Source organism: Lipotes vexillifer, unplaced genomic scaffold (assembly GCF_000442215.2).
Source record: "Lipotes vexillifer unplaced genomic scaffold, Lipotes_vexillifer_v1.1 scaffold42, whole genome shotgun sequence".
NCBI lineage: Eukaryota > Metazoa > Chordata > Mammalia > Artiodactyla > Lipotidae > Lipotes > Lipotes vexillifer.
The window spans coordinates 2,467,838-2,490,614 of record NW_006783436.1 but is presented as its reverse complement, the minus strand read 5'-3'; the positions used below and the strand labels follow the sequence as shown (position 1 = coordinate 2,490,614).

Here is a 22,777-nt window from a genome sequence, read left to right as displayed (position 1 = left end):
TATATAGCATCGTTCTTTTTTCATTTAATTTTTTAACTTATTGGTGTATCTTGGAGGTTGTTGGGATTTAGAACTCTCCCCACCTTTCCCCTCCAGATTGGTTCAGGATTAATTGAAAATTAGGCACAAGATGGAGATTGAAGTAACAGTTGTGTTGGAAAACACAGCTTAGAAGAGCAACAAAAATGCAGAGGCTTTTCAGTATTTCAACTTAATTAGATAGCCTTACACGCAATCACTGCCACAGCTAGTTAAGCACAGCGCACCTCCCGGGCCCCTCTCTAACCCACCACTTATGGTGGAAGGGTATCAGCTTCTGCTGGCAGGTTGATTTGAAAGGGAGTTCAGAAGGGGCTGGGCCCCTCTGCTCAGTTCCTCCATGCCCCAATCACCAGTTAGATCAGACATTCCTTCTTCCAGAGGAAGGAATGAGAGAAGGGGGAATATATTCTAGAAGGCCAGGCCACGGAGGGTCCCTTCACCTGATCTTTCTGTTTTAGTAAATATAGGTCAACTCAAGGCAGTCAAAAACAGTTTGCTTAATAATTTTATTGATTGATTGATTATAGCTCCTTAATTTTAGAAGCAGTGTATGCACATGGTTTTAAAAGAAATGTCAGAAAGGTGTAAAGAAGCGAAGGTTGCTGGCCCATTTTATGAGCCCTAGCTCCCATCCCCACTAGTACTACACCCTTGACTCTCCAGAGATAACTCTTATATTCTTGTATTTGTTTCCCAAATGACGATGATATATGTTTTTCCCCAAATACAAGTATACCTTTGTGCCTCTTGTTTTTGTCACTCAGTATATCTTGGAGATCTTTTCATTGCAGCACATTTATAAAGCTTTATTTTTCAATGACTGCATGATTTTCTGTTTCATGGATATATCATAATATGTTTCTATTGATACACATTTAAGTGTGTTTAACTTTTAGCTAATTTTCAGGGCCAGTTTTAAAAGTTAAAAGAAAAAAAACATTTCTCTCTACTATTCTGGAACAATATATTGGTAGACATCAGAGATTTTTTAAACTTAAGAGTTAGTGTAGTTTTGATTTTTTAAAACTGAATTTTGTGTTTGTAAAGCCTTTAAGTTGTCTTTCCCTTGGCTAAGGTAATAAAACATCTAAGTGCTGAGTCTTGTACATTCTGTAGTTAACGTTGAACTTTGGATTTAAATGAGTATCGTTACCGTGGTAATTTCACATTTAAATATTTAACCTGAATGTGGCAATTTAATAACTATAAGCTATCATTAAGGAAAACGAAAGTGGAGAGTGTGTTTGGCCTCATGCCTCCTCTTTCGCCCTTGGGGACAGTGGATGTGCCTGATATTTGGTATATGACTTGCTGGTGCAGTGCCTGGTACCTCATACGTGCCAGTCAATGTCAATTAACATTAGTAATTTCTCAGAGTGGTCCATTTCCCCATCTGGTTATAGCATCACTTGTGATTACCATACCTGGCAGAGTATACTTTAAAAATTAAGTAACATAAAATCCGTAGTGTTTGGAAACCTGAGAAAGTTAATCACTATAGTGCCTCTTTGTAGTGCCTCTTTGAATTTCTTGGCCTATCAGTAGTCTGAGCCATTTCTATAACAACTGTATATGGAAGAGCCAAACTAAGTGCAAAAGAGGCCTGTATCTTCCTGCTCTGTTTCCTTTAACACTTTTCTTTGGTGCTTTCAGTCTTCCACCAAAAAATGAAGAAAGAAAAAAAAAAAAAAGGAGAGAGAGTGTGTATGTTAAAATTGGAGAAGAAGCACAAAATACTAGGAGTGAATTTAAAACACCAGAGAGGACCCCAAAAAAATGATGAAGGAGGATGGTAGATGTCAAAAGTCAGTATTGTTTAGAGAGAAAGGAAAGGAAATTTTTTGGCCTTAAATAGTAGGATAAAAATTGCGCATTTGGACACTACTAGTTTTACTGAAGCAAGCAAGTAGTTCAATGCTCTGTTCAAGAAAATGAAATAAAATATTTAGGTACTGGTAAAATGTCTTAAAATGCATCCTATTTACCAACTTAAATTACTATACCTTTGTGACATTATTCAGTGAAAAGTGAGGTGAAATGGCTATATGAAAAGTATTGAAATGGCAGAATGAACATGGAAAATGGTATTAAGTGAGTCAAGGCTATATGATACAACAAACTCATTATAATGAAAATTAGACAGTGAGATTTTTGTATTGGAACATGCATTTATACTAAGTTTGGAAAAGTCAGAAAAATTCTCTAATTGTATAAACCTCTTTGAGGATGACTAGAAACTGGGCACACAATTTAATATGTCTTACAAAAAATGAATCCTGAACAGGACCTTTTTTTACTTGAGGCCCACAGCAGGAAGATTAAATTAAAAAAACAGAACAAAACAGTGGAGCAGTGACTTAGATACCATTTATTATGAATAACATGCTTAGTTAAATTATTATCAAAACAGCCAGCTGCATAGGCATTAAAAGACCTTTGGTGAACTTAAATTGCTCTTTAAAATTGATTTTTCTGGGACCAAATATTGGAATAGATACGTTAAAAATGTTGGCGGTATTTCTAGTTGTTTAACGTAAGAAGAATAGCTATATTCATTGACCTCCTGATTTATTTGGAAATATGGTCAGTTAATAGAATAATTTATTTGTTCCTCTTAAAAACTGAACCAAAAAGAAATGACCCTGAACTCAAATCATAACCTTTGGTTAAAAAATAGAAACAATTTTTATTGCCTTCCTAAGGATCATTTAAACACTTCAGCATCAAGAAAGAGCTTCTAACGATGGGAGAGGCAATTTCAGAGTCACTGTCACAATGCAGAAATATTATAGACTGAACACCAGAATATCTATCACGATAATGTGAAGGAGCCTGAACTATAGTTTGAGATCACTAGTTGAGATTATTCATCTCTTCCTCTTCCTACTTCTTTATTATTATAATAAAAAGGCTTTTTCTCTTTCATAAGTACCTGCCAGACATTTCTAATGAGATTGAAGATGGATCCTTAAAATCTTTTTCATCACTGTTTTTTCTTGGGTGATTGGCAAATATTGAAAACTTGCAGCTCTGATCATTTCAAATCAGTTTATGGGTTAAGTTGCTTTAATTTGTTAACTATTTATTGAATAGGAACTTTCAGGTGCTCCACTTATTGGCTCGTTGTCTTATCTGTAGAATTGGGGTGGTAATAATACCTCTCAGATTTGTGAAGATAAATTTGAAAGTGCTTTGTAGTTACTAATTTAAAACGTCAGCCTTGATATTTTGCCTCTGCCTGTAATGTCAGATTGTTTATACCTAAGTAGATACTTGTAGCAGGTTACAATAGCTAAAGCTTCTTTGAAACAAACATTCCATAACATTGTTGTTTACAGTATTTGCTTACTGAATTTTCTTTTTACTCTAAAAATAAAGTTTAATTAAGGTAGATAAAGTGATATAAGTTCTAAAGCAGTAAAGTCTAAATTTAATGATACGAGTAAATACAAATTTGTAAAACATTCATTTAGGTTTAAGTGTTTTTATTTTAAAAAGACATCACAGAGTTATTTTAAGAAGCAGACATTCTAGAATATTTGTGTTTAAAAAAAATCCGACCTGCCAGGAAACTTAGAATCAAGTGCTTTTCTTAACTGACAAATGGGAAAGAAAATCTGAAATGGTGGTGTATTATCTATTCATAGATGTTTCAAATTTCTGGAAGCATACTGATCTCTAAGCAGAATTTGATTTACGTTTGTTTTAGGAACACATTTATTCAACAAATATTTGCGACTCTACTGTGGGACTCTCAGTACTGTATATACTGTATTACTACTGTACTAAGATGATATATTAGCTGCTGTGTCTGCACAGGTGAACAAAGCAGAACCCTGCAAACCAAGGTGTACTTTTGTGCATGAACCTAAAAACCTGAGTTGTTGCTCTTGCTCAGGTAGGATCCCTGGAGCCACGTGGGGTTGGGGGAGCAGCTTCGGGGCCACCGAGCCGTGAGTTGTGTGCTTTTTGTTGACTTGGTTTGTGTTGGCAAATTATTTTAGGTAAACTTGTTTTCCTCAGCGTTAAAAAATTGCTTTTGGGCTTCTCTGGTGGCGCAGTGGTTGAGAGTCCGCCTGCCGATGCAGGGGATATGGGTTCGTGCCCCGGTCTGGGAGGATCCCACATGCCGCGGAGCGGCTGGGCCCGTGAGCCATGGCCGCTGAGCCTGCGTGTCCGGAGCCTGTGCTCCGCAACGGGAGAGGCCACAGCAGTGAGAGGCCCGCGTACCGCAAAAAAAAAAAAAAGAAAAAAGAAAAAAAAAAAATTTGCTTTTGAGATAGCCTGGAACTTTTCACTGTCATCATGGGTTCCAGGGTTCTACCTGTGGAGCTGTGCTGCGTCGTGCGAGTTGGACTCGTCCTTCCTATGAGGTAGGGGTGGGTGGCGAGAGGCTCAGTGAGCCAGTGGGTGCCTGGGCTGTAATGGGCACCGGGGACGAACAGATGCCATTTCATTGCAAAGGGTGGCCCCTAACAGTCACTCGCTTATGCCGATGATTGGAGCAGAGAGGTCTGAACGAACGCCACGGGAATAAGTGAAAGAACAAAATGCCAAATTTGGGATGCTTTGGGGCTAAAATATGAGTAAGTTTTACACCAGGAAAAGCGATTTGTGGAACTTCAACAGTAAGAAAAAAAATAAAGTTGAAAAAGTTAGTTACTTTATTATGTTTGTATGTTTACCAGAAACATGATACTCTTGTCAAGTAGGAACTCGTGAAAGCAAGACATTATGCCAGTGTTTCTATGAAGAGGCAAATAGTAGAGGAGCTGGTGGATTTATCTCTATTGGTGAATATTGGTGAAGACATTATTTTAAATGGTGTTCATCTTCCCATGCGCTGAGGAGATGAGTGCATTTCCTCTGTGTTCTGCAAACGCTGGTGAGAGGGAGAGGTTCCTCCTGGAACCAGATGCTCAGAACCCAACCGTGACCAGTACCAGGAGACAGTGTCTTTCCTTCAGACGTGCACGTCCAAGGTGGGGGAAGCAAGCCTCGAGGTTGAAGGCAGACTTGTTTCTGAGCAGTGTGGCAGGCTTTCCGGCAAGGCGGGACCCACTTTTTCATCCTGCAAGCCCCACCCCGAGGCATTAACGGACAAGAATAAATCTTGACCGTTGGCAGTCTGCAAAAGCTTGGGTCTCCGTGCACCTCTTCAGACCTTTCTGCGCTCTTCAGTGTAAACAGGACTGCCGTTTCACCAGGAGGACGAGCGGGGCGTGTGTGGTGGGCAGCACGTTCTCAGGCTCTTTCTCTTCCTGATTTTGCTGCTGTTGTGGGGAGAGAGATATGGGTGTGCCTTGTGTCTCTGAAGAACCTCCTACTCCCTCCGTTGTTGGGCTCCGGGAAAGGTGGTTGAGGATCGTTGTCTTTTCAGCCTGGTGGGCGCTGCCTCTGGCTGAAGGAGCAGGCAGGGTCCAGTACCCGGCGCCGGGCCCATGCCTTGTTCGCGCTGTTGTCCTGTTTTGTGGCAGAAGAGGTGGTTGCGGCTGTTCTGTTCCTGAAGCGCATCACCGGGGAACTTAGCGTGGTGGTGGAAGCCTGAGTATGTTCTGAGATTGAGGTTCCAGTCCCGACCATTGCACTTACCAGGTTGGGACTGTTAGCTACTGACAACTTTCTCCCTGCCTTCTGAACAGCTTTCTAGAGAGAACTGTCCACATTCACTGAGATCACACCCTCCGCTCACGTCCTTCCCCAGCCTATTGCAGCCCTGTCCCCAGCCTCTTGCTTCTGCATCTGACTGCTGCCACCGCCCTGTGCACTCCTCCTGCTTTGGCTTCTGGGAGTGTACACTTGCCCAGGTTTTCTCCCCACCCAGGTCTTCACCCTCTTTTCCCAGCCCCCGAATATCCACACTCCCTGGGCTCTGGCCTTAGTCCTCAGCTTCTCAGTCTCTGCTGCTGAGGCTGCGTGGAGGCGGCAGCAGTGAGTGGTGGTGGGGAGCTTGGCCTCGCCGCTGAGCTGCTTGGGTTCCATCCTCGACTTCACCTGCTGCCCTCCAGCTGCTGCTTCATCTCTCTGCCTGAGTTTCCTCATTCGTAAGAATGGGGTGGTTGTGAGGATTAGGTCAGTGCGGAGGTCCAGCCTGAGCACGCACCTCCCTGGTGGCACTCAGATCCCAACATCTGTCTACTCGCAACACTTGGCCACGTGAGCACGTGTTGAATGGGTATTTTTCCCTCTTAAAACTTCGGAGAGGTAGATCTTACAGTTCTCATTCTTCAGATGATGAACCAGAGACCCAGAATAGGTCACTGACTGACTGAGCCACATGACTAGGTGAGGAGCTGGAGCTCATCCACTGAATGCAGAGCACTCAGACCCTATCACCCGGTGCTGCCTTGTCCCAGCGGCTCACTGAGGGCCCAAGGCGCCAGTGCAAGGAGGAGGACGTGCAGTCCAGATTTCACCCCTTAGCACTTCTGAGACCTTGGAAAGTCTCTTGAATGCCTAAGCCTTACTTTTTACCATCAGTCAGTAGAGATAGTTAACTCTGCCCTGCCTGTCATTCAGGGTTATTGTGGGAACCAAATGACATGATATCTCTGATAGTACTTATGCCAAGATGGGCATTTTAATTATGTTACAATTGTCTTGTAATTTATAATGGTTTAAGACAGTCTGAAGTGAGACTGTCTGGGTCTGAATTCCAATTTTGCCCCTTACCTGACCCCTCTCTGCCTCCGTTTTCTTATCTGCATAAGCAGTAATGATTATTCTTTTTTCATAAGCTTGTTGTTAGGTTAAGTGAGGTGTCATACATGTAAGTGTTAAGAGCAGGGCCTGGCTCACCGTAAGGTTTCCATAGGTGTTCCACGTTGTTGTTACATTTTAATATCTTTTACCAAATGAAAGTTAATGCTTCCAAAAACCCTGAGTGAAAGTGGCAGAAACAAATTAAAAATATTTATGGAAGTTTTGCTCAAGATCATGTCAGGCTTTTGCCCCAAAAATCCAAATTCTGTTTGTTTGTTTTTTAAATTCAGATATTCCTTGAAGCTTAAGAGTGTTGGGACTGATGTACTTGTATGTATCTTAGACCCAAGGTCACCAGTCGAGCTGGCCTTGCCTAATGAAGTACAGAAATGAGATAGCAGTGCAATTCCTTCTGAAGGAATATTGATGTGTAAAGGAAGCTGGAAGCGTAGATGATTTATATTAGTATTTTTGGAGAGTAAACTGAAGTTATGATAACTTCATTTCTGCTGTGTGTTTTGGGGGGACTATTAACTAATTTGTGTCATTGCTAGGTTCATTTCTTGACTCTTAACATTTTCTCAAAGAGCTGAAAACCAGTTTTTCACTTTTCATTTTTTCATGTTTACAGAGAACATCTAAACCCTTTGCAATGTAAGTTGTGAAAGCTCTTCATTTAGCGCTGATATTCTTTGGAAGGGTTTCGATGTGGCATTCCTTACTTTTGTGCTCTTCACTCTGTTTTGTAGGAAGTCTGCGGTCTTGCAGTTCTTCGGACTGCTTTAGTAAAGTGATGCCGCCGAGGAAAAAGAGAAGACCTGCCTCTGGAGATGATTTATCTGCCAAGAAAAGTAGACACGATAGGTACGTCACAGAGACAGTGGAACCACATTGATGGCATATGTGTTGAAGAGGCATCTTTCTACCCAAGCCCGGTGTGGGTCTTCTAAGCGTACAAATGCCAACCGGAATATTGTTTTGGTTCTGCCAGGAAAACTTTCAAAGTGTAATTTTTTGTGATACTTATTTAACGTGTGGGCTCATGAAACAAAAACAAGTTAGGTAACCTGAGTTCATAGAAATTCAAATTTTATCTCAGTCCATTGATCCACCAGAACTGGTGTAGTGTTTCTTTCTTTGCTTTTAAGAGCCTGCCCTCTGTGCCTGTTTAGGACCTCAGGATTGGTACTTATCTCTTCTTTAAGAGGGTCTCTCTCACTACCTACAACCGCAGGAATCCTGTAGCTGCCTTTGCCAGGACCTGGGTTGCGTGGCTGGAGAGAGCTGCCTGCACCAAGTGCTCTAAGCCTGCCTGGAATATTAGCTGAGCTGACATTTCTTCTCAGAAGAGTGAGCATTTGTTAGAAACCATGAAAAACAAGACTATTGAAACCACTTCTCTTTCAGACAAGTGAACTGTTAATTTTGGTAACTCCCAAGGTCCATTAGACTTGCTTAGTTTAGGCATCTTTACTGTTTCAACCAGATTTTATTAGACATTTTTTGGTTCTTTCTCTTTTTTAAAAAAAAAAACAATGAATAAACATCATAGTTTTAATCTTTTCTGCCTTTTCCCATCTCCCTCCATTCTGGCTCTGTAGGTCACTTCACTTATGTGGCCTGAATTGCCACATCGATAAATCAAGGGAATTAGATGAGATTTTTCTGCTTCTTTTTTTTTTTTTTTAAAAAAATTATTTATTTATTTACTTTTGGCTGCGTTTGGTCTTTGTTGCTGCGCGGGCTTTTCTTTCGTTGCAGCGAGTGGGGGCTACTCTTCGTTGTGGTGCGTGGGCTTCTCATTGCGGTGGCTTCTCTTGTTGTAGAGCACGGGCTCTAGGCAGGCGGGCTTCAGTAGCTGTGGCCCGCGGGCTCTAGATCGCAGGCTCAGAAGCTGTGGCGCACGGGCTTAGTTGCTCTGCGGCATGTGGGATCTTCCTGGACCAGGGCTCGAACCCGTGGCGGATTCTTAACCACTGCGCCACCAGGGAAGCCCTGAAGCCAGTTTAAAAACTGGTAATTGAGTTGCAGAAGGGTGCGAGGTACTCTCATTAATAGCATTTCATCGGTCACCTAGGGGATGGGGAGCTGTAACGTTATCCGAGTTTCATTCTTGGTCTTTTTTGAAAAACAACTTCATTTACATACCACAATGTATACGATTTTAAGTGTACGGTTTAGTGATCGTTACGGAGTTGTTGGAGCTGTGCAGCCATCACTGCAAACCAGTGTTAGAAGATTCCCATCACCCCAGTTGGAGCCTTGATGCCCATTCACAGTCCATCCCTGTGCTTATTCCCAGCCCCAGGAAACCACAAATTCACTTTCTGTCCCTACGATTTGCCTTTTCTGAACAGTTCACGTCAGTGGTCTTTTTGTGCCTCTCTTCTTTCACTTAGCATAATTTTTTTGAGGTTCATCCATGTAATAGCATGTATTGGTATCTTTTTTTTTTTGTAATGTTATTCCATTGTCCTTTTTTAGGTAGAGTATTTTTAAGTGATTCAGTCATTACAGTGTCATATAGAGGTCTCCAGGATATTGACTAGTTACAGACTTTGAGCTGAGATAGGGTGTCCAGGCCCAGGGTTGGAGCAAATCTGTTTGAACCCCTGAGCAGTATCCACCTTTGTTTCCAGGTGGGATGGCTACTTTTTATAGAAGAAATACAAAATTGGTGGTTTGCGGTTTCAGTATCTTAATACTTTATAACCATGTTTTGGGGATTTTCTGGGTATTGAAACCCAGAATCTCTGATCAGCGGTATATACAGATATTCTGGTGAAAGTCTTGATCATGAATAAATGCTCTTTTAAAAAGAATTATACATGATTTTATATTATATGCTTTGTAAGTAAAAACTGTATTCATAAATGTTTATATAACTATTTAGACAGTTTATATATAAATACTCATAATTTTTCTGTCAAAATCACTATTTTAAAAGTACTGCTGCTTCTCCCCTCCCCAAGTAGGGCCCATCTTGGTTCTCAGCCCTGTGTCATCATGAAATAAGGAATCCCTGCCAAGGGTCACAGTGTTGGCAGGAGGAGGCTGCTGTGCTTGCTGACTCAGTTCTCCAGCTTATGTGTCTGTTTCCACAATGCTAGGGCATGATAGGAGAAGGGCAGAGGCCAAGGATTCTCTGTACTTCGTTTTCCTGAGGTTTTTTTCCTGGAGGCTTGGACATAATTTGATGTTTCTTTTTATTTGCTTGACAAGTTCCTTGGAGGTGTCTAATACTGCCAGGTTCTTCCTTAGACCATGTGTCGCCCAGCCTGACTCGTATGGCACGGGAGTCGGGAGAACTTGATGCAGAGACATGAGTGAGTCCTAGGGTCACCAGTTGAAGAAACACCATCCACATTTCTTGCTGTATCACTAGTGTTCTGTAGTTAGTTCTGGCTAGAGAGGTAGAAAGGAGTATATTAAATACTTGTTCTCTTCAGTTTTTACTGATTATTTGTTCATCAGAGAAAAACCTGTATTAAGTGCTTACCATTTAATTTTATACTGGGTATGACTGTGTTTAAAACCATAGTTATAAAAGCTGAAGCTTCCAAATGCAAGAAGTGAAATATTTTAAATATACATGAAATACTGACTGAATAGATGTTTGGTTGGGTAGAAGAATAAAAACTATTTGCTACTTAAAAAAACTCAATATCTTTACATTAAATAACTTAAAACCCCTTTCTTGATTTCTAGCATGTATAGAAAATATGATACAACTAGAATAAAGACTGAAGAAGAAGCCTTTTCAAGTAAGAGGTGCTTAGAATGGTTCTATGAATATGCAGGTAGGTAATCATTTATATCATCTAAGACTGAGCCTCATAAAAATAAGGAGTGCCTTAGAGGAGATTAAAGAATTAAAAAGGAGTACTTTTAGAATTTGGTGTGTGTGTGTGTGTGTGTGTGTGTGTGTGTGTGTGTGTGTGTGTGTCCCTGTTTTCGGGAGGGAACACAGTTGAAACAATGTGTGTGTGTGTGTGTGTGTGTGTGTGTCCCTGTTTTCGGGAGGGAACACAGTTGAAACAAATCACCAAATGTCCTATTTATAGCCAGCAGCTAAGCCAAAGAATTCAGAAGTGTGTGTGTGTGTGTGTGTGTGTGTGTGTGTGTGTGTGTGTGTGTGTGTCCCTGTTTTCGGGAGGGAACACAGTTGAAACAAAATGTGTGTGTGTGTGTGTGTGTGTGTGTCCCTGTTTTCGGGAGGGAACACAGTTGAAACAAATCACCAAATGTCCTATTTATAGCCAGCAGCTAAGCCAAAGAATTCAGAACACTAGAAGGGAACTGAAAAGATGAAATGTACTTGGGAGAAATACTTTGGATTGCTAGGAAACCTCTTGAGAATGCTGGTAATGGGTGACTATTTGGTTTATGCATCCAAGTTAAAATAAGCTTTGCTGCTTTGAACCTTTATGTAGTGCAATGGAATTTCTTATATTGTGTCTCTATTTTGAAAGATCATGTGGCAGACAGTGTTTGTTTTGTCATTTAAAATGTCTTAAATCCAATCCCATTTTTGCAACTTATTATAATTGGTTGGATAATGTAATACTGAAATAAAGGGTTTGTTTGTTTTTGTGGCTGTGTATGTGTAAAAAAGGGGGAAAGAAAAATTTTCAGACAAGTTTGAACTGAAGGCTCTTTTACCTTTCCTCTTCCCCACCATATTTCTGGCCCTATCATAACTTATCAACTTGACATTTCCAGTGACCTTCAAACTAATTTTCTTGACATCAGTCTTTACTCTCAGTCAGGTTCTATGTGTTTCCTGTTGTATTATTTGAAAAGAAAAAAAAATAAACTGAACAGATCATACATGTCATTCCCTAACAATCCGCTGCAACCTTGCCCCCCACTTAAAAATCCCTGCTACCTACAGGATAAAAGACAACTAACTCAGTGCCATCCCTTTGCCTGGAGTGTTTTTCTCCACTTTTCCATATGACAAGCTGCTATGCATCTCTTAGCTTACTTAGCTTAATAGCCTTCCTTGTACTCTTAAAGGAAGGACATCATTCATAACTGTTTTTTTTTTTTTTTTTGCGGCACGCGGGCCTCTCACTGCTGTGGCCTCTCCCGTTGGGCAGCACAGGCTCCGGACTCACAGGCTCAGCGGCCATGGCTCATGGGCGCAGCCGCTCTGCAGCATGTGGGATCCTCCTGGACCGGGGCATGAACCCGCGTCCCCTGCATCGGCAGGTGGACTCCCAACCACTGCGCCACCAGGGAAGCCCCATACTGGTTTTGATACCCTTTTATTGGGTATCAAAATGAGGATTCCTCCTGGGGCCAGTGGTTTCCTCCTACCCCTACCTTACCCTTTTTCTGAAAAGTCTTGCCCCTTTGGCCACAGAGATTGTTCCAGGGGCTGCCAGGTAACCCACGTCAGGACAATCAGATAAAATTTCCTAGGGTTTTCAGATTGAAGCTGGGAGAAGAGCATCTTTCTCTTCTGGTGGTAGACTTGAAAGGATGCGATCCTGATTCCTGTATTTTTTTGGATTTTTATGAGCTACCCCAATATCCTTCTAGTGAATTCTCTTTCATTACTTGAACTAGTTTGAGCTGGATTTTGTTTGCAGGGCACAGACACATGGTACAGACACTTCTATAGTATTAGAATTTATCTGTTTTTAGGTCTTGAGAACATGAATCTCTTGAAGACGTTTTATGAAAGTGGTTAGCATGTCTCCAGGTGTTCAGTACTTGGGTCTGAATGATGGAACGTTTTCTCTTGTTCATATCACTTTGATTATGAAGATCTCTTGCTTTCTCATATTGGTTCACATTTATTGTTATGAAATATATTATAAAAAGGAGAGTTTAAACAGAAAAAGTATACTTAATCCCACCACCATAGCACAGCTATTTTGATATTTTTTGTATCTTCCTTTATAAGCAAATATGAATTTTTCCATAGTAAAAACCACACTTCTGTTTTCTTTTAAAAGGAAACAAGGTACAGTTTTCCTACTTGTTTGCTTTTCTCTGGCTCAGAAAGGTGACATTTGGGATAAAGATTAAGCTACATTCTTTAGGTTCCTTGAGGCCCCTGCCAGGTGGTTCCTTGGGATTTCATCACTGCGAGAAGTTTATGTGGGTGTAGCTCTCCCTATTTTTATTAATGCCCCCCCTTTTTTTTTGCTTTTTTTGTATTTTATCAGGGAAAATAACTTGAAATTGAGAACAACTGGCACCTGCTTTCTTTTTTAAAAAATTAATTAATTTATTTTTGACTGCATTGGGTGTTGGTTGCTGGGCGTGGGCTTTTCTCTAGCTGCGGTGAGCAGGGGGCTACTCTTCTTTGCGGTGCGCAGGCTTCTCATTGTGGTGGCTTCTCTTTGTTGTGGAGCACCGGCTCTAGGTGTGCAGGCTTCAGTAGCTGTGGCACGCGGGCTGTAGAGCGCAGGCTCAGTAGTTGTGATGCACGGGCTTAGTTGCTCCGCAACATGTGGGATCTTCCCGGACCAGGGCTCGAACCTGTGTCTCCTGCATTGGCAGGCGGATTCTTAACCACTGTGCCACCAGGGAAGTCCTCATTTTTTAATATCCCAACCACATGAACAAAAACTGAAGATAAGTATTGTTCAAGAAAAATGCATGGCGAGAAGTCCCTGGAAGGTTGTGCTCTGGGCAAGTCTGTGGGAGCAGACAGTGAGGCCGTGGGCCCCCTGTGCTGGGGTGAGGGCCTGTCCCCCCTCGCTGTGCTCCTGTTCCCTCGGAGAGAGCCACCTGCTTTTGGTTGACTCCCTGCACTGAATCCGGAGTGCAGTGGAGGGTGGTAGGGGCCTTGGTGCTGCAGTTGTGCTACACAGATGGACCTTAGTTCTTCCCAGAGTCCTCAGTTCCACGCTTGCCCTGTCCTCTGCACTCTGTCCTCTGCACTCCTTTAGCCTGAGCCCAGCTCCTCCCAGATCCTGCCTGGCCAGTTAGTCCCAGCCCTCTTTTGTACATCCTGTGCTGCAGCCTCTCACCTTTTTAAATCCCTGTCAACTCAGTTTCTGATTCTCAGAGATTTAATAAATGAAATGCTCTCCACTGGGGCCCTTGTCCTGTTCTCTGTGGTTATAGGCTTACTCCCTTTTGTACTTTGGTACTTGAGTCCTCTGTGACTTTAGAAAGGATTGCTGGGGGTAAGATTGGGGGAGTGTCTTATTTAGACCTCCGTCTGAAACTGGAATCCCATTTCTTTTCATTAAAAGAATCAGTTTTACATAAATGATTTATCTAATAACTTGCACTTTCTGAGATCTAGGGAACTAGATCCCACATGCCGCAACTAAAGATCCCGCATGCTGCAAGTAAAAGATCCCGTGTGCCACAACTCAGACCCAACGCAGCCAAATAAATAAATTTTTTTTCTTTTTAAAAAAGAATAAATAGTTCTTACACTTGAGGAATTTAGAAGGAAAGGTAGATGAGTTGGGACTTAATGCAAATGTGAGAAAAGCATTCCTAGCATTGCACGGGGTCACACAAGACTGCCTGACCCAGCCTCTGCTGCTGGGGGTGGGGAGATTGGGAGGACTGCCTGTATGGTTCCTGTCTTAAAGATTGAAAAAGCTGGCATGGGAAGATGGGGGGAGGGGAGAGGGAGATGGGCTGAGGCCACAAAGAGTTCGTAGTGCGTTGGGTATGTGTCAGGATGTGTGTGCATAGCAAACAATTGGGTAGGTATTTCTGGATCTTAATTTTTGTTCATTCAGCAATATCCATTTGATTCTTTTATTTCCAAGAAACTTGATATGAAGGTGGAAAGCTATGAGGCTGAAGAGGAAGGGACGCAGTAGATTATAGAGAACCTTATTTGATATGCCAGAGACTGGACTTTATCCGTAGGTAGTAGGGAACTTAAAATCGAAGGAGTTTGTGTTTGAGGTGTGGACCCTCCAGGTGGCTTTGTAAGGGATGGGTCCGAGGGGGATGAGGCTCTGGAATTAGGGAGATCCTGAGGGGACTGCTGTGGTCATCTAAGTGAGAGAATGACATCTGAACAGATCAGTGCAGTTAAGAAATATTTGGAAAGTAAAATTGGCAGCACACTTGGTAACTGATTGGCTCTGGAGAATGTAGGAGAAGGGGGGACTCCAGGATGATGCCTCAGTTTCTGTTTCTGGTGGTGCCCCCGTTGAGATGCTACAGGAGGATAATCTCAGATACCACAGAGAAGCCACATAAAATAAAGATTGACTGTGTCTACTGGATGTGGCGATTAGGAGTTTTTTGGTGACCTTGGCAAGAAGAGTTGCAGTGGAGGGAGATGAGCAAAAACCAGATTGCAGTGGTTGAAGAATGAATGGGGGCTACAGTAGAGCTGGGACATGTGGACAGTTCTTTCAGGAAGAAACAGATAACGTGGAATGTGAAGAAAGGGGTTATTGCCTTGTCTAGAACAAAAAGACTGCTTGCTTTTTTTTCTGTGTAAAAGAAACAATTATGTTATCTCCCAATTAATTTTAAAAAGAATATTATGTGGTTCTTTGCTGTGTTTCCAAAAATTATTGTATGTGTTGAAATTATTACCAAAATAAGAATAGAGATTTAAGCTACTTTAAAGAACAGGAATTGAATGCCTGTAGCCTTATCTTTAGACATAAATTATGTGTCCATCTATCCACAGGTTGAAGGGCTTGGCCGTAAACTGACCTAAATGTGCAGAACAGAATCCTTTAAAGATAGAACTGAAATTCTAGAATATTTTTCAATATATTCTTGGTGATTTCTTCCTTCAGAAAGGATTTATGGTCTTTAAGTGTTACTTGATCTAAGTTTACTTTAATAATAAGTATTTTAACAGTCTACTACTACTATAGTAGTAATAGTGTATGTACATGGTTAGATTTAATTTCTGTAAATTGCATTTCATCACAGGTACTGATGATGTTGTAGGTCCCGAAGGCATGGAGAAATTTTGTGAAGACATTGGTGTCGAACCAGAAAATGTAAGTCTAACTTACTAATTTGGGTAGATCAGTTGATCTGATTTTGTCTCTTGGCAAATAAAGCAACAATGAAGAAGTAAGGGTGCATTAGTTTTTATGAGGCAATCTAAGAAATAAGTTCCAATTCTAAATTGGTTTGTAAGCAGAAGTTTTTTTGCAGTTGGTATGGTGTAACTACAGTCAGTCATTTTATTCTCTCGTTTAATTTCTTGTCTCTAAAAGGTACAGTAATAAAGTAATTAAACTAGATGTTTAAAAAGTGGCGTGGGCATGTGTGCCTACCATGACAGATAACTGGGGACTGGGGGACTGAGGGCTTTGTGTATCTTTGTCCCCCTCCGTGGTTGTTCCAGCCTAATGTAGAATTTGTCCAGGACTTTGAATAATTAATTATTCATAAGAGTTTTGAATAGGTTATAATTAAAAAGGTTTTTTCACAACTCCTTCACTTCCAGTTGAATTTAGCTCAGAAAGTGATTGCTTTTTATTGTAAAGCCCCTAAGTATTTCCTTTAAAACATTTAATTAGAAGTTTTTTTATATGCTTCATTATTTTTGCATAATTCTTATCATCATGTGATTTTTGAATATTTTTTCCTATTCTCACATTTGTCTTACTGCAAAATGAAACATTATACAAATGCTCTGACTCATTAACTATGCAGCTTAATATTACATCAGCCTCCAATTTAACAAATACCTCTTATATCCTAAATGAATTTATGCTCTGGAAGAGCTCTCAAGGGATCATCCCTTTCATTCAGACTGTTGGTGAGATATCTGGTACCCATGCATATCATGCTCTTCGAGACTTCACACATTTTTCTTTAAAAAAATTTTGTTGGGCTTCCCTGGTGACGCAGTGGTTAAGAATCCGCCTGCCAATGCAGGGGACACGGGTTCGACCCCTGGCCCGGGAAGATCCCACATGCCACGGAGCAGCTAAGCCCACATGCCACAACTACTGAGCCTGCGCTCTAGAGCCCGCGAGCCACAACTACGGAGCCCGCAAGCCACAACAACTGAAGCCCGTGTGCCTAGAGCCCGTGCTCCACAACAAGAGGAGCCCGCACACCGCAACAAAGAGTAGCCCTCGCTCACCACAACTAGAGAAAGCCCGTGCGCAGCAATGAAGACCCAACGCAGCTAAAAATAAAAACAAACAAATTAATTAATTAAAAAAAATTTTTGTCTCCCCACTCCCCCCCCGCCCAGCAACACTGTAAATTTTCTAAAGAGCCTTTGGATTGTCTTTAACTTACTACATGTATTTTAGTTTTGTATTTTTATTTTAATGTAATCTAGTTCAGGTGTCTTATTAAATTACTGAGTTTGGTACAGAGGTTTGGGGACAGCTGGGTCAGTAGTATTTTGCCTGATCTAGTCCATAGCCTGGTCATAGACAGACAAAAACATTTCCCGGACTTTAAGAAGGAAGTTTTCTGCCAGGGGCTGGGCCAAGGTTGGCAGTGTTTTCTGGACAGTAGTGTAAAAGGGGCGAGAGTGAGCTGGGCCTGAGAGGAGATCCAGAGGTTCCACCCAGGGGACAGTAATCAGCATGTGATCAGAGGGGTGGGTAGCAGGGCCCAATGGTGGGGAGGCTGGGAGGCATCGGGCTGCCAGTGTGAGAGGGATCAGGTGGGCATCTACTCTCAGGGCCAGAAAGGCCTGTCGGGTGAGAGGAGTGCTGACACGGATTCTAACCGAGAAAACAGGGAGGCCCAGCTCTTTAAAGTTCCTCAGCCCCAAATACCAGTACTCAGTAAAAAATAGCTACTGTTATTATCGTTTTTTGGCAATTATGAGTCTTTGGCTTTCTATTTCTGTAGCAGTAGAAATAGTCTTGAAATGTTGAATCACATAGAAGATTGAACGACTGAATTCAGACTATTATTCCAAAGTATTGATTCCTGTACTTCAATTCTAAGATGCCACTAATAGAATTTTTATTATTTTATTCATCACTAAAAAGGAAAAATGATAAGTAAATTCTGATAAGCCATCAATTGTGGATACTTCCCAATTTCAGAAATTGTTTGAAAAACCAGCACAAAAATAGTTTTTTAGAGGCTTGTCTGCATTGATGAGTGAGCACTTTAAAGTATTTAAAACCCTCACCTTGCCTGATATTTATAGCTTATGAAATTTAAGCAGGCTTGTAAAATTCAGTTCAAGTTCCATTTACTAAGGTAACAGCAAAATCCTTTAAGTAGCTAGCTTCCTTATTAGCTGTGCTAGGGAAAGGTCTGTTTGTGTAAAGAAGTACCCATTGTGAATATCTGCTGTGGCTGTTTGGCCACATTACATGCATACTTGTATGTGTGTTCCTTTACCATAACCGTTTTTTTTTTTTTTTTAACTTAACAAGTATTTATGTGGAATTTTTAATCCTTCTAATAGAGGATTGAGTATAGATAATGTTTGAGAACATACAAAGTTTAAATTAGAAAATATGTAAATAGATACATAGGAGTCAGAATTCCAAGAAAAGCTGAGGGATGAGGAGAAAATCCACTAATGTGTGAATAGTTTGAAGAACATGTAACGCCTTCTTTTTGGAAAATCCTTCCTAGTAGGGTCCTGGTCTCTTAAGTCACCATTTTCTGACCAATTTAACAATCATGTTTTATGGTGATATGCATAATATGTAGAAAAATTGGTTCACTTATCAGTTCTAGTTATCTACCTAGTAATCTAGATTTTTAAAATCTAAAAAACCTAGTGACTTAAAAAAAATGGGTAAGTACTGATTGAACTGATATTTGATTGATAGGTCCTAGAGATTTACTGGGTTCTCACTGATACTAATCTCCAAAGTAGAAAACCATAAAGTCGGCACCAAGAGAAAGCTTTGCATTAATCTTCCAGTTATAAATTAAACAAAGCTGGAGATTTTTAGTCTACAAACGAGCTCATTGGCACTTGAAAGGACAGACCTTCTGAAGCTCCTGAATGCTATTGTTCTGGAGTCCTTCATGTGCCCTTTGGCTCTCAGGGCCTAATTAAATCATCTAAAGTGATTTCTGAGTGGCTGCTTGCCTCATTATGGTGGGGAGTGTTATGCTTTTATTTTGCATTTTGTTGTTGTTTGGGATTTTAAAAACTTTGGTTCTATTACAAAAAATAATATAAGGCAGGTGCGAAATTGTATTTTTTGATTCATTTTCAGGGATAACAGCCTAAAAATATGTTGATGCTCTTTTTTTAAAAAAATTTTTATTTTATATTGGAGTATAGTTGATTTACAACATTGTGTTAGTTTCAGGTGTACAGCAGAGTGATTCAGTTGTACACATACCTGTATCTATTCTTTTTCAGATTCTTTTCCCATGTAGGTTATTACAGAATATTGAGTAGAGTTCCCTGTGCTATACAGTAGGTCCTTGTTGATGATCTATTTTATATATAGTAGTGTGTATATGTTAATCCCAAACTCCTAATTTATCCCTCCCTGCCCCTGCCTTTCCGCTTTGGTAGCCGTAAGTCTGCTCTCTGTGTCTGTGAATCTGTTTCTGCTTCATAGATAGGTTCATTGGTGTCATACTTTAGATTCCATATATAAGTGATATCATATAGTATTTGTCTTTCTCTGTCTGACTTACTTCACTTAGTATGATGATCTCCAGGTCCATCCATGTTGCTGCAAATGGCATTATTTCATTCTTTTTAATGGCTGAGTAGTATTCCATTATCTATATGTACCACATCTTCTTTCTCCGTCGATGGACATTTAGGTTGCTTCCATGTCTTGGCTTGCCTCATTTTTTTATGTTATGTCACCCTGATTCCTTTCACCGTCAGCACGCTCTGACCCATTTGGGCACGTGGATTGTAGTTTAATGGTTTGGGGCAGTTCTTCTGTTAGTTGAAATGAAGCATTTAGGTCCTGGGTAAAGAAATCAGATTAACTGCCAAACGCAGAGTATGCTAGTCCCCGGCCAGCTGTATACAGAAACATTTATTTTCTTCCCATTGCCTTCTTTTTTGTATTACGACAAATGGACATATAACCATTCAGCAGTGTATGTGTGAGCTCCCCTTTTGTACTCGGGTTCCCTTTTGTGTGAGTGACTGTCCAGAGATAGCCAGCCTTGCAGAGTGGCAAAGCTTCCTAGGACGGTCCTAGGAAGGCCCTGTCCCTCTTCTTCACCTCTCTAGGAGTGACATACTTCCGTTTTTAGTTACCCCTCACCTTGTCTCAGGCCTTTGAGGTAGACAGGATGGGAGAGCTTCCTCCTCATCCCCCAATCCAGGTGGCCTCAGCTCTGTCCCTGTGTAAGAGCCTTGGAGAGTTTGCAGTTGGAGGCATCTTGGAAATGTAATTTTGTCTTTTATACCTTTAGGTATAAACTCACCATCACTGCCTCGGGGCCACCTTTTCTCTAAAGCAGCTGAGTGAAAAAGTGACGAGTGGTGCCAAAAACCTGAGTTGTCACAGTTCCTCATGTCTGCCCAGTTTCAGAAGGTGTACTGAAAGCAAGGATGGCGCCCCACTGAGAAGTGATTGAGTGATTGTCCGCTCATCCTGCGCTCATTGCAGGCACAGTGCTATCGAAGTGGAGTGTTGGACTGCTTTAAAATCATTTCCCCAGTGTATGTAGTTGAACTCACAAACATCGAGTCCACTGTCCGTGTCCCACCACCTACCGTTTGGGTTTTTAACACTGTTCTGCACCTCACTCTTTTCATTTTCACTTAATAAATCTTGGAAACTATTCCGTATTTGTACCAATGGCTCCACTTCATTTGTCTCAGTGATGACATAGTATTCTTTCGTACGGAATGTGTTTAGCAAAGAAGTATTTAAGTAGTCCCTTACTAGTAGATGTTTGGTTGTTTTCAGTCTTTTGCTACTACAAATAGTACTGTAGTCAGTCTTGTTGACTATACAGCTTTGTGTATATGTGCAGGTGTGTCTATGAGATAACTTTCCACAGGTGGAACTGCTGGTTTCAGTTTTGATACATATTGCAGAACTGCCCTCGGGAGAGGTTGATAGCTTTACACTTCCACCATCAGGCATAAGAAGTCATGTTTCTCCAAACCCTTGTCAGCAGACTGAATTATCAAACTTTTCGATGTTTGCCAAACTAGAACTCATTTTTTTTTTTTTTTTTTTGTGGTATGTGGGCCTCTCACTGTTGTGGCCTCTCCCGTTGTGGAGCGCAGGCTCCGGACGGGCAGGCTCAACGGCCATGGCTCACGGGCCCAGCCGCTCCACGGCATGTGGGATCTTCCCAGACCGGGGCACGAACCCGTATCCCCTGCATCGGCAGGCGGACTCTCAACCACTGCGCCACCAGGGAAGCCCTAGAACTCATTTTTGAAGTTACCTTGTTCATATTTCAGTGACTAAACTACTGTGAACCGAAGCATTTGGCTGATGTTAATGTATTTAATTACTGAGGTCTGTCCTCCTTATTTGATTGGTCTTTCTGCTTTGTTTTGTTTTTGTTTTAAACAGGTAGTTATGCTCGTCCTAGCTTGGAAATTGGATGCACAAAACATGGGTTATTTTACTCTACAGGAATGGTTAAAAGGAATGACGTCTCTACAGTAAGTCCTGAGGCTACCCTGGGGCAAGGGTGGGGTGTGGTTGTCATTGCCCTCCTCCGGCTGCCTGCCTCCCCGCGGGCTCTCGTGGAGCCTGGCTTGGGTGACTGGAGGACCGCCAGGGGATCTGGGCAGGCTTCACCTGTGCATAGGTGTGAAGACCAAGCCCCATTTTCCTATGATGAGGAGGGCTATAACAGATGAATTTTAGAAATTAAAGTTTTTATATAATGTATATCGTTTATGTTAGTATTCTTCTAGAGCAGCTCAGTAGAAATAGGCCATCCTTTTCTCATATATGTGAGCCACGTATATAATTTTAAATTTTCTAATACCCACATTTAAAAAAGTAAAAATAAACAGGTAAAATTTATTTTAATATATTGTACTTAATCCAGAATATCCAAAATATTATCATTCCAACATGTAACCAATATTTTAGAAAGCTGTTTTACCTTTTTCATATTGAATCTTGAAAATCTGGTATATATTTTTCATTTATGGTACATCTCAATCTTCATTAGCTGCATTTCAGGTGCCCAGTAGCCACATGTGTCTAGTGGCTACTGTATTGGACAGCGCAGGTTTAAAATCAAAGTATTAGCATCTGGTTTATAATTAGTGAGAAAAGTTGAGTAAAGTATAACTTGTAAGTAAAGATATTCAGTATCTTTTATTTGATATATTCTGATATTAGCTTTGGGCAAAGTTAGAACTTCATTACTCTAGTGATTTAAAAAAATGATAATAATAAAGATTCTGTTTATGTTACCTGGGCCAGAATTGAGGGGAAAAAAATCAGTGGTTTTATGTGTTCACTTCGTGCTTACATGCATATGTGTCTGTGCGTGTGTGTTTACGTGTGTGTGCTTGCTAAGAGTTTCACTCAAGAAAACAAATTGTCATTCTCTGTTACTCATTGAAAGATACACTTGAGGTGGATGATGAAACATTTCAAATGATATTTGAAGAGGAAGTGCTAATTCTTAATATAGTAACTGATCTAAAGTACTTGAATGGCTTCTCTTTTTCTTTTTCCTTTAACTAGGAATAATAGACTTAAGTTTTTACTGGATTAAAATTGGAATTGAAATGGTTTTATGGTTTTATTTAAATAATTTCGTAATTTGTCAACTTTCAATATCATTGTCCCTTTCTCATTGGTAACAGTGCTTCATTTTCTTTGTGCTTTAGTAGTTTTATGAGGCCTGTTCACTGTTCCTTCATTTGAGCCTCGCGGCTACCTAGGCAGATCAGGCTTTACCCTGCACATTTTACAGATGGGGAAACTGAGGCTCAGAAGGGGTAGGTGATTTGTGAAAGAAAGTGGTAGGATGGGAGGAAAACCTAAGACTTCTGATTCTTCACTCACATTCTTCCTCTGACAACTATTGTCTGATGACAAGTGTGTTTTAGGTAAAAGCCAAATCACCCTTTTACAGATACGCTTTCCTCTCAGCATGCTCTAGAATTTTAGGGTTAAGTCTCTGGAATCTCCTAAAATTGTGTATGTCATGTAGGGAA

General features: G+C 40.9%; 1 protein-coding gene across 1 annotated transcript in view; it reads left to right on the top strand.

Annotated features, from left to right (window-relative positions):
- DCUN1D4 (defective in cullin neddylation 1 domain containing 4) overlaps positions 1–22,777 on the top strand; it is a 63,162-nt gene that overhangs the window by 20,380 nt on the left and 20,005 nt on the right. The window contains 4 exon segments of the mRNA XM_007456091.1: positions 7,494–7,608; positions 10,453–10,544; positions 15,631–15,701; positions 21,165–21,256. Of these exon segments, the coding sequence (XP_007456153.1) occupies positions 7,494–7,608; positions 10,453–10,544; positions 15,631–15,701; positions 21,165–21,256 (370 nt within the window).